Raw genomic sequence first — 14,137 nt, 5'->3', positions numbered from 1 at the left:
CATTTTTTTAAATGCACCTTTAACTTTCCCTGATTTCTCTTCACAAACCTAACTGATAATGCTGATTTTTATGTAAGGCAACTCTTATTATGGACTTCTGGGATTTATTTATAAATACGGTTTCCTTTCTTGATTGTAGCTGAATATCCTAACCCATTACACTTCTTTAAATACAGAACAATTTCTTTCAGTAATCTAATTTCAGACTGACTCAATTAACACAGGCAAATTAATGAATCAAGTTAGCAAAAGGCTACCATTTAAAGATTTTTTTCTCTCTCTTCAAAGAGCACAGCAGTAGTCAGAAGAGGAGAAACATCCATGCCACAGTTCAACACAATTATGAGCTGATGAGATTCAATCTATCTCTTCCTCATCGCTGAGACCTTCATGTTTCTTTTCGGGTTAAAACTAGAGGATGTGAATGGAAACCAGCCCATCCCTTACTATGCGTAAGAATTACTGCTGCCATACATAAATATGCCATAATATCAGCAGGTGTATGTGTAAGCAAGTAGTAAAAAACAGAACAGGATATGAAAAAACAAAATTGAAGCAAATTATAACAGTGAAATCTTCTAGCACCCGTGCTTCCCTATCCAATGAAATCCATTACAGTAAGAGAATGCAGTAGCTTCAACTGGAACCTGAGTGAGACTCATGATTTTCTTCTACAATCTTCCTGCCAAATTTTTGGTCTGTGTCACATTTTTGGAATATTTTGATTTTGTTTTGAAAGAAGTACCCATTTCACTCACATTCCAATAGCTAACTCCTTATGAGCCCTTGAAGTGCCTCTTCTCTATCATGTATTTTGGGCATCAAGAAAAATCAATGCTAAAACACGTGAGAGGTGAGCAGAAATAGACTCTTCCCTTCAGCATAAAGATATGATTTCTAGTTTGATGCTACATTGACTGTGAGCAAAAACATCTTTCACAGCAGTTGTGCAAGGTGCAGCAATACGCATGTGTACTTCAGCGGGGTAATACACAGCCAGGGAATTTCAAAATTAATTGATTTTGGAACTTGCAAATTACTACTCGTGTATGTATATATACAGACTTCTTTTGAACTTGCAAGGATGGGATTATTCCAAGAATAACTCCTTTCCTACTTTCTTTGACTTAATTAAAGTATCAAAATGGCATTAATGCAGCTACTAGTATGCCCCAATTGTAGCTATTTTTCTGCGTTACACTATTTTTTCCCCTCCAGACTAGAACACTTTTTATATATGAATATCTAAAGCAAATATACATGAATATCTAAATAAAAAACAACGACATAACAATTGCAGCCATGACAATACTGAAAAACTGACAACACAGGAATAATAACAACTGAATAATAACTATTTCAAAGGAATTTCAAATACGTGCTTCCAAGTGATGGTATTATGAAGGATGTTATTGGAAAAGGTTACACTGAATGTATGAGAAAAATACTTCTCTGTCTTTAGTCTCTATTTACTGTTAGTCTAAAAGGTGAGAAAGTATCAGGAAATTTATGACACCACATATTTCTTTAGTCACATTTAGTCTCCTCTTTTGTATAACCTGCTAGTTCAGGGTAAGTATGGCCTTTCTGTACTTAAATACTGCAAGTGTAATTGAAGAGTCATTAACTTTATTATTATTTCAGCTCAGACACAAACTTACCTAAAAATGGATCACTGTATTCTGTATTAGACAGCTTAAGCAAGTTGTTTTCCAAAGTCTCCATCACTTTAGCTGGAATAAATGCAATATTCGTATCAGCATTCACATGTATTTTGTAAGGAACAGATACACTTATTAAAGCTGTCAGTGACTCAAATGAAAAACATTAGGCTGAAACTTTGAAAAGCGCTTTACAGTGGTGGAAAAAAGAACAGGGTCACTTTAATGAAGACCTGCTATTCCTGAGAGAAGTTTAATTCGGTGAAATAATTTACTAGAGTAATAATTAGTGCCTATCAACATTAAGCAAGGTCTTATTGAAATATAGTAGCAGAAGCCAGCTGAGTTAATTTCGTCTATAAAGGTTTACACACAATTGGCAACAGTGTATGGCAATAGTCAGCAACAGGTGACTCCAACTAGACTTGTCTCTCTGGTAAGGCATGTTCATCTGTTAAAACAGGAATGCTAAAATAAAAGTAGTTCCTTTTTCCAATACAAGCCAAAATTCATAGGGATTTTCTTCCTTTTCTCTCATTCTCTCCATAGTCTCTTCCCTGATTCTGCTATTGATCAATGAATGTATGTACTCCTACACGTTCATACTTAAAGACATTTCTTGCCAAAAGCCTAATATTTATTTTTTCTCTCTCTCCTAGGACAGACTACAGAAATCTTCACCCTCTTTCCCAGCATACAGGAAAATGTTCTTGTCTTGTTTTCAGGGAGAAGGAAATAATCTCGTAATTCAGAAAAATAAAATAAAAATTAGTGGAAGCCTCACTTCAAACTCTATAGGTATTCACTCAAGAACTCGGTATCATAGTTCTTCTAGCTGTTTTGTGCTAAAACATCTCTCCAACAAACTGCAGATATCTCAACAAATCAAAGCTTATCACATGCCCCTCTAACTTAATGAGAGATGTTAAAAAATTACATATAAGACACCACAGGCCTTCAAATGAATAGATCCCTTCCATTCCCAGTGCTGGAGCAAGCTCCTGAAAGAGAAAAACCTCCCACCTCGTTCTGACACTACATCCACCGTAGCTGTAGATGTCCCTGCACTCAGAGGCTGAGGCCGGGGCTGCGGCTGCACACGATTTGGTTGCAGGAACGATGAATGCTTGCTCAGACTCTGAGGATGTGTCTGGCTCTGGGCTAGGCATGGCATAGATCTTCTAGAGGGTTTTAATGGATGCTCTTTCACTGTCTCACTCTTGCTTGTATTCATACCTGAAAGAGTCAAAAGAAAAAGAACATCAGCTCTGCGATATTAAACAATGACACAGAAAGACAGCTAATTACAAAAACTCAAGGTGATTCATCCACTTAATAAGCAACTCTCCAACTAAATAAAAATGTTTTAAATATTTGAAGTTCAAAGAATAATGCATAGCTGGGAATGAAATCCAGGAATTCTTCACCTACCCTTCCATCAACAGCCCACAATTTGAATTCGCAATATTCTAAATCTGACGATTCTGTGATACGCCTGTCACACCGTCCTTCTGAAGCGAACGACAGCACCTAGTGTCAGCCACATTACGATTGCTAAACAAAATATTAATTCAATGGTAGAAACAAACAAACAAACAAACAAACCAAATACAAACAAAAGATGTTCACAAGCTTCCTGAAGGATTCATGAACACCTTCTCCTTTGAAATGCAGCTGTTTGCAAGTTCTGATCAATCTATTCGCTGTTTCGGGTCTTTCTTCTGGGACACGTGACAGCCTTGGGTCTTTATAGGTGTTGCCTGGCTTGAGGTTCAGGTGCCCACATACAGATAGATGCACCAGTCAACTGTGTGGTATCAGTGAAAATGTCTGAAAAATCAGTTTGTTAATTTAAGTGAAAAATGCGATCTGGGGATCCCTGTTTTCAGTGCGTAATTTTAAAAATGATGCCAAACTCACTCCCTGTTCTGAGTTTCTCCCATTTTACATCACAACTCTGTGTTTCCAAAATACGGCTCATACTTTTTATAATTAGCATGGTCTCTATTGTATCTCCTTCTTGGTGACAGAACAAACTTAGTGTAATAACTGCTTATATTGCCTGTCCACAAACAAGAGATTGCCTGCTTTCCCCAAATTTATGCTTACAAGTACCACGCATTAAGAACTTTATCTTTCATTTGAAGATATGGAACTTCTTTTTAACTCTCCAAATCCTAAAATAAAGTTTCTCTGTATGTTGGCTGTGATTCTTCTTAACACTCATTTGTAATAATGTAATAATTATTTCTAAAATTTCTACTTTTTCTAAAAATTCACAGGGAAACAGTAGATAATTCAAGTGCATTTGTCTAGGAAAGTATGTACAACTGATAATGTAATAGTGACAAGGAATAAGGGGAAAAAGAATTAATTTTCTGCCTCTTACTTGAAAGGCTCTTTGCCAGGACACAAATCCAGAGGCCACTCCTGCCCAGTCTGCAGTGTGCAGCCCCCAGCCATGTTCCCAGTACAGAATTGTTCGTCAACGTACACCAAATAATGCATTATCATCAACTTTGTTGACATTATCACTCTTACAGTTTAGGATTTAGAAAGTGCTACAATGTGCCATAAGAACAGTATTCTTTCCTTTTTACCCCCAGCACTATGCAAACGTTCTCATTAATATCACTTTAATTACACTAAGCTACACAAATGTAGGCCTGAAACAATTTAATGGCACTCAAATACACACACTCACTTAATACGAGGTATTTCACAAAAGAACAGGAACATAAAATGAGACCCCCATGTAAACCTGCAGAAAGTCATGAATATTGAAAATGTTACTGTGAAATGAACAAGTGATTAAAACAAACAGATTTTATTTTATTACCATTTTATTATCCATCCCTGCTGGACAAAGGACAATGATAGGTACTCTAGTATTCTTTTTTCCCCTATGCAAGTAAAGCTTGTTCCTTGGAAAACAGCATATTCATCATTTTGCCACAATTCTTGTGAGTATTCCCACTGTTCTCACTTGGGCCTTCTAATGCAAAAACATCGTAAGGCTGTCAGCTACGCAGGTGTTCAGTGCCCAGTTCCAATTAGCAAACTTTAATGCATCTAAGCTTGTCCATAATTAACTTCACATTCTAGTAAGGTTAAAATTAATATCAAAAGTCAGATTTTTAGCAACCTGATCTAGTTAGCAGTGTCCCTGCTCGCTGCAGGGGGGTTGGACTAGATGACCTCTAGGGGTCCCTTCCAACCCAAAACTTTCTATGATTCTATGATTTTTCTGATAAAACAAGATGGTTTTATTCCTCTGTTTATCAGTTGCTGACCTTCAGACTCTGTTAACTGTTTACTATTACTACACTAACACACAGTATGACTTCTTTATTAATACACTCAAAAGGAACCCAACCCTGAAAAACTGGCTATATGAATTTTTTTTCACTGAAATTAAACACTTTGATTGTGAAAAATTACTTGGCAGTTATAATACTGAAACTATTTTATGACATTCTTGCTCAAATGTAGTATGAGATTTTTAAACAACTAATCAGCTGCTGTTGTGCTACACCGGTTAACAATAGTTCAGTTTTCAAAGTAGTATGTATTATTTCAGCACATTTTGTTCATATGACGGGCTGTCTCTGTTCTGAGTGTGATAATTATCTACAATCAAAAATATGCAACTACACTTTCAAGATGATAATTTTATCAGTATTCATCCCATTTAACTCCCATTCTAAATTTCTTCCCAAAATCTCAGGAATTTGTCAAACAACCGAAATTCGAACCTGCAAAAACAGGGCCACGCAGAGGTATTATTATCCTTAAACATGCTCATTATTCCTCTTAAGTAATTACAATTAGATACATTTCTAAATATTCAGGTTTGACAGTAAGTATGTATTTAATAATGATTACAGAACGACAGTATGAATTTTTGACTGTGACTCTGCTATAAGTATGCCTCATATTGTATTCTGGTATTTGGCACAAAGGATGGCTTATAGGCACTATGAAAACTTGAAATAAATTTATTTCTGAAAGACTCTTGTACACTATAAGGTGTGAATTTAGGGGGAAAAAAAAAAACAAATGAGGAGCTAAAATACCGATCCTAAGGGTGTTCCATTCTGTAAAACATTTACACTTTCCTTTCAAAGCTACAAAATTAATTTCCCCTTCACAATTATGGAATTATCTTAATGCTCTTAATCCTTTTACCTATTGGGTAACCTTTGTGAAACAAAGCATTGTAGAAGCACATGGTGGCGAAAAGCTCCGCATTTTAAAGTCAGTTAGAACAAAACAGCTGGGACTGTGATTTGGAAAATGCCCACCTCTTATATTTGTTTCTGATATACAAGAAAATTAAGTGGCTTTCCTAAGTTTATATGGAAGAGAAACTCATTATTCTACACCTGACTCAGTCTAAGGCCTTGATGCACACCATCCTTGTAAAAACTGAGTAATTCAATCCTGAGCAAAATCCAAGTCCATTAAAGAGCTGATACACCATGTACACAAACTCAGCTCCATGACGGACAGGGTTTGTTTCTCCTGCTTTTGCTTACAGTCCCCCTGTACCCCAGGAACCAGCAGGTCAGGCAGAGAGAGCACGGTGGAGCAGGGGGGCACCCCACGGCTGGGTAACTAATGGAGTGTGCCTGGAAGCTGGGCAGCAGGAGAGCCACATCCCGTCACCGGTCATGCAGTTTCTCCAGGTGTAAAGCAGGGAGCAAGCAGCCAGGCCACAGGCAGAGCAGAAGGAACTCATGAAGGACAAAAGGCAGCTGTGCAAGTCGACCTTCACCACTGGGCAATTGCTTGTTACAACTTAAAATTGAAAAAAACCCCATACGTATTTGTACACATTTACCAAGTCTCATATTGCCCTCGCTAACTGAGTAGTTAGTTGCAAGGAACTCTTAATTCTTCAGGCAGCTCTCCATTGTTTACAAAATTAGAAACACATTTTCAAAGCCAAACGCATTGTATGCTGGGGTGGGTTGACCTTAGCCACCAGCTAAGCACCACGCAGCCGCTTGCTGACCACCCCACAGTGGGATGGGGAGAGAGAACGGGAAGAGCAAGAGTGAGAAAAACTCATCGGCTAAGGTAAAGACAGTTTAATAAGTGAAGAAAAGATAAAGGAAAAAAACCAAAACAAAACACTGGTGCAATGGCAATCACTCACTACCTCCCACGAGCAGACCGATGCCCAGCCAGTCTCTGAGCAGTGACTATCTCCCTGCTGCTCAGATTTCACTGCTGAGCTGATGCTCTGTGGCATGAGATATCCCTCTGCTCACCTGGGGTCAGTGGTCCTGGCTGCGTCCCCTCCTGGCCTCTTGCCCACCTCCAGCCTGCTCATGGTGGAGCAAAGCCAGGAAAAATCAAAGGCCATGATTCTGCACAAGTACTGCTCAGCAACAGCCAAAACCCTGGGCTGTTACCAACACTGTTATGGTCGCAGATCCAAAATGCAGCACCATACAGGCTGCTATGAAGAAAACCAACTCCATCCCAGCCAGACCCAGCAGACACATTCAGAAGTCAATGCCAGAAATTTTTGCTGCTCTCTTGTTCAAATGCCTCAAGTTGTTCCACCAAGAACAACACAACACGACCTCTGAGCGACTGCTGCCTTTCCTGCCAAAGTGAACTATATGCAAACACACCACGGAAGAAAAAATACAGCTCTCAAAATACCTGGGAAATCTTTCTGTCCAAGAATATTCACATAAATGAAGATTACAAACACACATTAATATTCACCTCTACCAAAAACATAAGGCAGAGGAAAAGAACTACAAAATACCTATGGTTTCAATGCCGAGGAAAATTAAATACATGGGGTTTGCTATGCAGAGTGCTAAAGCCTCCTGTCTGTACAGGATCAGCAGATCTGTGATTGCTGTACACAGTGTCAAAGATCCTCAGAAGATTAGTGCAGAGAGTCTGTTTTACTACACCATTCCTCTGCTTGACAGCACAATTTACTCTGCAGCATGTTCTTATAAATCTTAGTCTCTTAGTGATATGTATTGGCTCACTACCTCTCTCTGACTGTGCTAGAAAGAAATAAGCGTTCTAAACATTTCTGCTGCTTGGAGCACAACCAACTTCCAAGGAATCTTCCCCATCCAAACCTGTGCCACTCGAAGATGTCACACTCAGCAAGTCTCTGTCTTATCTAAATCTCAACATATGAGTCCACAAAGAAGGTCCTTTGATTTGCAGGATATTCCCCATATTTAAGTACAATAGCTAGGGTTTAAAAGGGCCTTTCATTTAAAAACTTCCCTGAGCTCACAGAACATGCTCTGCATCAATGTAAGTGCTGCTCTATCAAGAAATGCAGACCTTCATTAGTGCACTGAGGAAAGCTCTTCCAGACCTGCAACACAGCCTAACTGTTCTTGGTCAGCCAACTTAAGTATTAATTTGATACGAGGTTAAGGTAGATAGATGTAAGGTTCTGCTGCCTCAGAAGGTGCCGCAGGTCTTTAAACAGGTACGAGCAGAAAGGACGCTGCTTCTCAAGGATTCTGAAACAGGTGCTGTGTGCTAGCCAAGTGCCCAGTGCCGCTGGGCTGCAGCGCCGACGACACGGGTTCAACACGCCATGCCTGCCACGCTACCTGCAAGCTTTCTCAGAAGTAATCTTTGTAGTTCTGCCTAAATGGACGCGGTTATTAGACCAAAGTCTATAGTAGTCAGGCACAGCCATGTGCAATATGTAATAATATATAAAAATATGTATTTCATAATTGTTCTGGATGGCTTTAACGATCATTTTCTTAAGCAGTGATACGCTGCCAGTAATTATGGGCCCTACCACACACTGCATAGTGTCGCTGAAAAAGAATGTTTCTTGCATCTGTACCGGAATCACGGTGTGTAGCAAGATGAATCGCTTTATTACCAAAGACATTTACGGTAACGCGAATAACACAAACTGTCATTCAATTTTAACAACAATTTAAGTGATACATACAAAAAAAAGTATCATTCTTTTATGAGGCACTGCCTCAATTTAAAAGAAAATTACTCCCTTTGCTGTCTCTCACTGTATACTCCTCCCTGTCATTTCAAACAAATGCCTTAGTACCATGTTGCTGCTGCTTGGGGAGAGTGAATCACATCAAAGTAACCTCAGAGCACGTTCACAGAATCACAGAATGGTAGGGGCTGGAAGGAACCTCTGTGGGTCATCTAGTCCAACCCCCCTGCTGAAGCAGGGTCACCTACAGCAGGCTGCAAAGGACCTTGTCCAGGCGGGTCTTGAATATCTCCAGAGAAGGAGACTCCACAACCTCCCTGGGCAGCCTGTTCCAGGGCTCTGTCACCCTCAGAGGGAAGAAGTTCTTCCTCATTTTCAGATGGAACCTCCTCTGCTTCAGTTTGTGCCCGTTGCCCCTTGTCCTGTCACTGGGCACAGCACTGAAAAGAGTCTGGCCCCATGTGTCATTTGCTGTTGCGTTCATAGTATGACCTGTCTTCATGATTCAAATTTAACAAGTTAATTCATCCCTGCTAGCGTGTCAGAGTCCGGTCCTGTGATACGCTAGTTTTGGTGGCATTTGCCGTTGCATGCCAACACTCACCCAGCTCTGGCACACAAACAGCTTGTGGCTGACATCATCAACGGGGTCACTGATTTACTGAAATTATTTTTATTCATTCCTCTCTTCGCCATAGGGGTGCTTTCTAGAACCTGCACCTTTCCAGCTGGAACTTCGCTACACAGACCTTGCTTGTTCAGTGATATTTGGATCTGCAATAAGAGACACGTACACTTTAGAAAAAAAGAATACACTTGTTTTTCTATTTGAACTGCATTTATTAGTTCTTTCCCTACAAAATATTCCTCTGGCACTTAGCATGAGTATGGAAAATAGTATAGCATGAGTATAGAAGTTTCTCATTTTGAAGAAAAAGGTGGTTCAAGTTCATGGTTGAACCAGATCTTGCCTTTTATTTTGGCTCTTCTGCCTTGGAAAGTGTTCTTTCTGAGGGGAATCTGGGGATTCCTGTCATGTAGACAAATCCCTACATGGCCCAAAGCCAGACTAGCCAGCTGTACTGCATCTTCTCATAGCTTCCTACCAGTGCAGGCAGGAAAGATAGAGCTAGAGCAAGATGAGCTTTTCTGATCATTAAATCAGTATGCACAATTTAATGCATGCTCAACATTATGTCAGTCTAGAAAGACTCTAAATTCAGCCAGCACTCAGATGCCTCCAGGTTTTTGCCATTAGAAACATAAAGGAAAAATTTTCCTATGCCTCATTCCATGAAATACAGATACAGTTGATCACTTCTTTACTATTAAAAGAAAAAATAAAAAAGCATTTCATTTGCTCCTAATCTTACATAAGGAGAGTTTGACAGCTAGTCCACACACATTGCTAACCCAATGCTGGAAGCACACTTAGCAAGGCTGGACCACTGCTAATTTCAAAAAGAACAACCCAATAGCTACTGCCCATTTGCTCCAGCATAAAGTTTAGCATAAAACAGGAGTAGCTACTACAGGCGTCAAAGCAATAGCATCAGCTTTATAGAGATATGCTATATAATAATGTCCACAATCAGTATCAGTAACCTGTGAATCTTACCAACGACTCATGTCATCATATGTTTGCATGATAAAAATACCTTAACTGTAAAAAAACTTCTGTAAAGTCTTTGGCTTCAAATACCATACATCACTAATTAAGATGGAACGTCATTCATAAAACATATTAAACAGACGGAGAATCTGATAAAGCTCAAATGTTTCTGTCAGTGGCACCATCACAGAATCTTTAATCACACCAGATATGAAGAAAAGTTTGCAACGGTTGTCATGATATTTAATACGAAAACATATTTCTATAGTACCAAGTATAAACCAGCTCAATTTTGAAAAGCATCTAGTTTTCCATACTTAATGGATGTAACAGGTAATCACTGCTAAAGAATAAGCTTACTCTGACTGGCAGTTGCAATCTACAAAAGAAAACTTATCGTAGGATAATTACTCTATTAAATTCTGAGAAACCATAACCAAAAGATATTTAATCATCAATAAATAATGAATTAATTCAGTAACCGCAGAAGTTTTCTTATCTATTTTTAATACCTGAACAAACACAAAGGGTATTCAGTTTCACACATTAAACCCTTATTTGAGTAAAGTCAGGAATGTAGCCATACTTTCCTTTTATATAAAAAAGGTAGAATCAAACTGGATAACCTCTGACTTCATTCTATATTCTTATAGAAAAAAAAACCCAGCATCAATTATTCTTATTATATTAACAAACACATTTTAAAAGCCTCATCAAAACTGGAGAACATTAACCAATCCTTTTCTTGCCAAGAAAGGAAAAACAAGCCACATACTAAACACGGGAGAAAACAGCCTTCAAGGATGAACCCTATTTCTCTTCAATACTATATCGTGAAAGCTTATGAATCGAAATTGTCTGAAGGTGTTTTTTCAGATCACCTTAACTGCCTTTTCCATTATGAAGTAAACAAGTCAACATTATTCCTGTTAAACGGTTCAAATGTAGCCGCTGGGTGAGTGTAACTCCCAGGCTAGCCAATAAATACATCTGGAATGATAGGAAGACGTTGTGATGGTATTTTTCAATCCCATCTCACTACACAAATAACATTGATTTATGAAGGTGTTTATGAAATAGTATGAGGTTTAATGATATCATCAATCATGCCTTTGAAGACTGCTTCCACTAAATACCATGATTTTCCTTCAATTTTTTGCAGTTGGAAATGTTGTGAAGAGAAGAACATAAACAATTAAGTAAATTGTAAATGCCTATATCATGCTAGTTTTTTTCTCTCAAGTTATACATGTGAGAAAAAAAACTTCAATCCAGAAGCATAGCTAAAAAAAGGGAAAGGAATTAGTGGGATCATCTGAAATTTCTCCAAGCAAACACACTCATCAGAACTTAAAGAAAAATACGCTTATTTCATTTAGTGATTATCTAAAACACACTGAATCCTGGTATAAGAGTTCTCAGAGATAGTGAATTTTTCCCCATAAACCTTGTAAACAGATGTAGAGCAGCACACAACTTTCCAATGGCACTCTAACAACAGCAAACACAAAGGTTCAAAAGTCATGTTAGCCCTTTTGGCTATAGGTCTTCCATGGACAGCGATTTTCTTTCATAAATAGCTGCCCCTCACAAAAATAAAAATCTTTTTCTGGAGACACTGAAAAGTTTTTTTCCCAGAAAAAGTCTCCAACTTCTGCTTACTGTTGGCCAGCACGCAATTCAGCAAGAGATTCAGCGCGCATGACCTCTGCACGCCAGTGCAGTCGTGTTTTACACGTACTTCCAGGTCACTACTTAAAATACTAAAAAAGCTAGGGTTAAACATGATCCTTAGAGGACTCCACTGGAACAGAAAACTCGTGAATAACGTTTACTATTTTTAAGTTTTACATTCATGCTTGCATTAGGCATTTGACATCCCCATTAATACGGAACTCTCTTTACTCCCCAGTGACACCATCATCACCTACACATTTCCCTTTGCGCCAGCAGAAGCAAACCAATAATGCAACAAAAATACAGGATGTAAAGACCATTGCAGACATTCCTCCCATTCCTCAGGACTGCAAACAGGATTCTCTGTTTCTGTAACTCTGATTGCAAACTCATTCCAAGTAGTCATGGCCTTGTTTTTCTCATAACTATACCAATAGCAGAGTAATTAAATAAATAAATAAACCCAAGCACAGACGTACTACAGTGCTTTCATGAAGAGTGAGAAATTATGTTTCGCCCATCATACACCGCTCAGGCCAGTGAAGCAAAGACCTACTTCCTTGTAGAAGCAGCAGGAAATTCAACTGCCAGAATTAAAGAATTGCTTGCAAGCTGCACAAAACTCTCCTTCTAAATATAGCAGGTGGTTGGCCTTGCTCCCACATGGCACCGATCAGGATAATTCATGTAATGACCAGCTGCAAAATTAAAATGAGGTCTACTAGTTTAAACAGCTTTACCTTGACAAAATTACATAATTAACTCACAGGATGAGAAGCTAAAAAAAAAAAAAAAAAAAAATAAGCATAGACATGTTTTCATTTGTGATTTGAAAGTATATATCTACAAAATGTAGAAAAGTTGTCCCAAATTGCAAGATTTGTAGAATCCCCCAATAAAACGGCAATACTTATGGGTCATTGCCTTGAAACATGATTAGAAATCTGTTTTGGGGTTGGGGGGGAGGGGGAAATAAAGACATTTATCTCACGAAATCTCTAAGCAGCCCTATTATACCATATGCTCACAGGATTAGGAAAAAATGAAGGCTTCTGTTACAGACAACCATGTCCCAACCCCAATAGCTTACTTCAAGTCTTTCAGGCCCCTCTGTGGTATCGACTGCCGTGTATACACACAAAACCTGGTTGTATGTCCACCTAAGTACAACCGTATTACCTACTTTGGAATCCGTATGACTCAGCCAACTTTTGAAAATAGCCAGGATTTTTTCACATCCTCACCATCTACTTCTTCACTCTATTTTCTTGATTATCTAATACAGCCCCCAAATCTATTTTTTCTGTATATCTGATTAAGAACTGTTTTAAGACTTCAATTTCTCATCTTCTCCACAAGGAAGTAACTTCTAATGAAACAGCTTTTCATTTACGGATTTTGAAGAGCACCAAAATGGAAAGGAAAAGTTGAATACAGGTTTTGTAGACAAAAAGAATCAAGTTAAACACAGATTTCAATGTTGTTTTCAGTACTGCATCAGTAAGGCAGCACTCATACCAAATTTCACGTTACAGAATATTGTTGATTTGGTACAAAACTTTGAGACTGCCTCATGACCACTATAACAAGCCAGATGATACATCTTTCTGACGTTACCCATGTTATTGAGATGTACTTTAAACATTTTTAAGTGGCTGATTTGCAGATAACAGCCAATACATTTGATCTTTCCTGAAAGATGGGAGAAACAGTTTTAAAGTAAGGAACAGTTCAGACAAGCAGAGTGTTTTTTTTTGCCAAGGGGGTCTAGTTGCCATTAAAAGCACAGTTAAGAAAAGCAAATAGCTTTGAATAGTGATTTCGTTCTAAAGCTTTATGCAATACCTTTTACAAAGTTCATCTCCTCCATGATTATCTGGTCTTATCTAATTTAAACTTTAATTTTAACATAATAAAGTTGGTGCCCAACTAATCAATAATACTTGCATGCAAATAAAGCAAGATATTCTTGCGCTTAATTGAAGACGGGAATTAAAAGGTTTCAGAATGCTGCTGCCTAGTCTGGAAGATCTCCAAAGTTGTTATAAACATATCTGCCAGAAAACATCAGAAATCAACAAAATACTCTATTCTTCTCCCACAAACACAAAACCACAGTAACTCTCCGGAAGGCTGTTTGTCCTCATCAAAGTAGCCTATGTCCCAGGCCTCATTCTTGGAGTTCTTCAGAAAATGCCTTCTCACAGCAGCCTTAGG

General features: G+C 38.4%; 1 protein-coding gene across 5 annotated transcripts in view; it reads right to left on the bottom strand.

The window, feature by feature from the left end:
* The window catches only part of ANO3 (anoctamin 3), a 155,012-nt gene that overhangs the window by 88,770 nt on the left and 52,105 nt on the right, over window positions 1–14,137 (bottom strand). For 4 of the 5 annotated variants that reach the window (XM_075426381.1, XM_075426384.1, XM_075426380.1 and 1 more), the window contains exons 2-3: window positions 2,685–2,897; window positions 1,662–1,733 (exon numbers count right to left, since the gene is read on the bottom strand). In XM_075426381.1, the coding sequence (XP_075282496.1) occupies window positions 1,662–1,733; window positions 2,685–2,897 (285 nt within the window). Of the gene's footprint in view, window positions 1–1,661; window positions 1,734–2,684; window positions 2,898–9,235; window positions 9,306–14,137 lie in introns of those variants that run through there. The other variant, XM_075426382.1, reaches the window with a different exon arrangement.

This window comes from Opisthocomus hoazin, chromosome 7 (assembly GCF_030867145.1).
Source record: "Opisthocomus hoazin isolate bOpiHoa1 chromosome 7, bOpiHoa1.hap1, whole genome shotgun sequence".
NCBI lineage: Eukaryota > Metazoa > Chordata > Aves > Opisthocomiformes > Opisthocomidae > Opisthocomus > Opisthocomus hoazin.
This window is presented reverse-complemented; position numbering and strand designations above follow the sequence as displayed.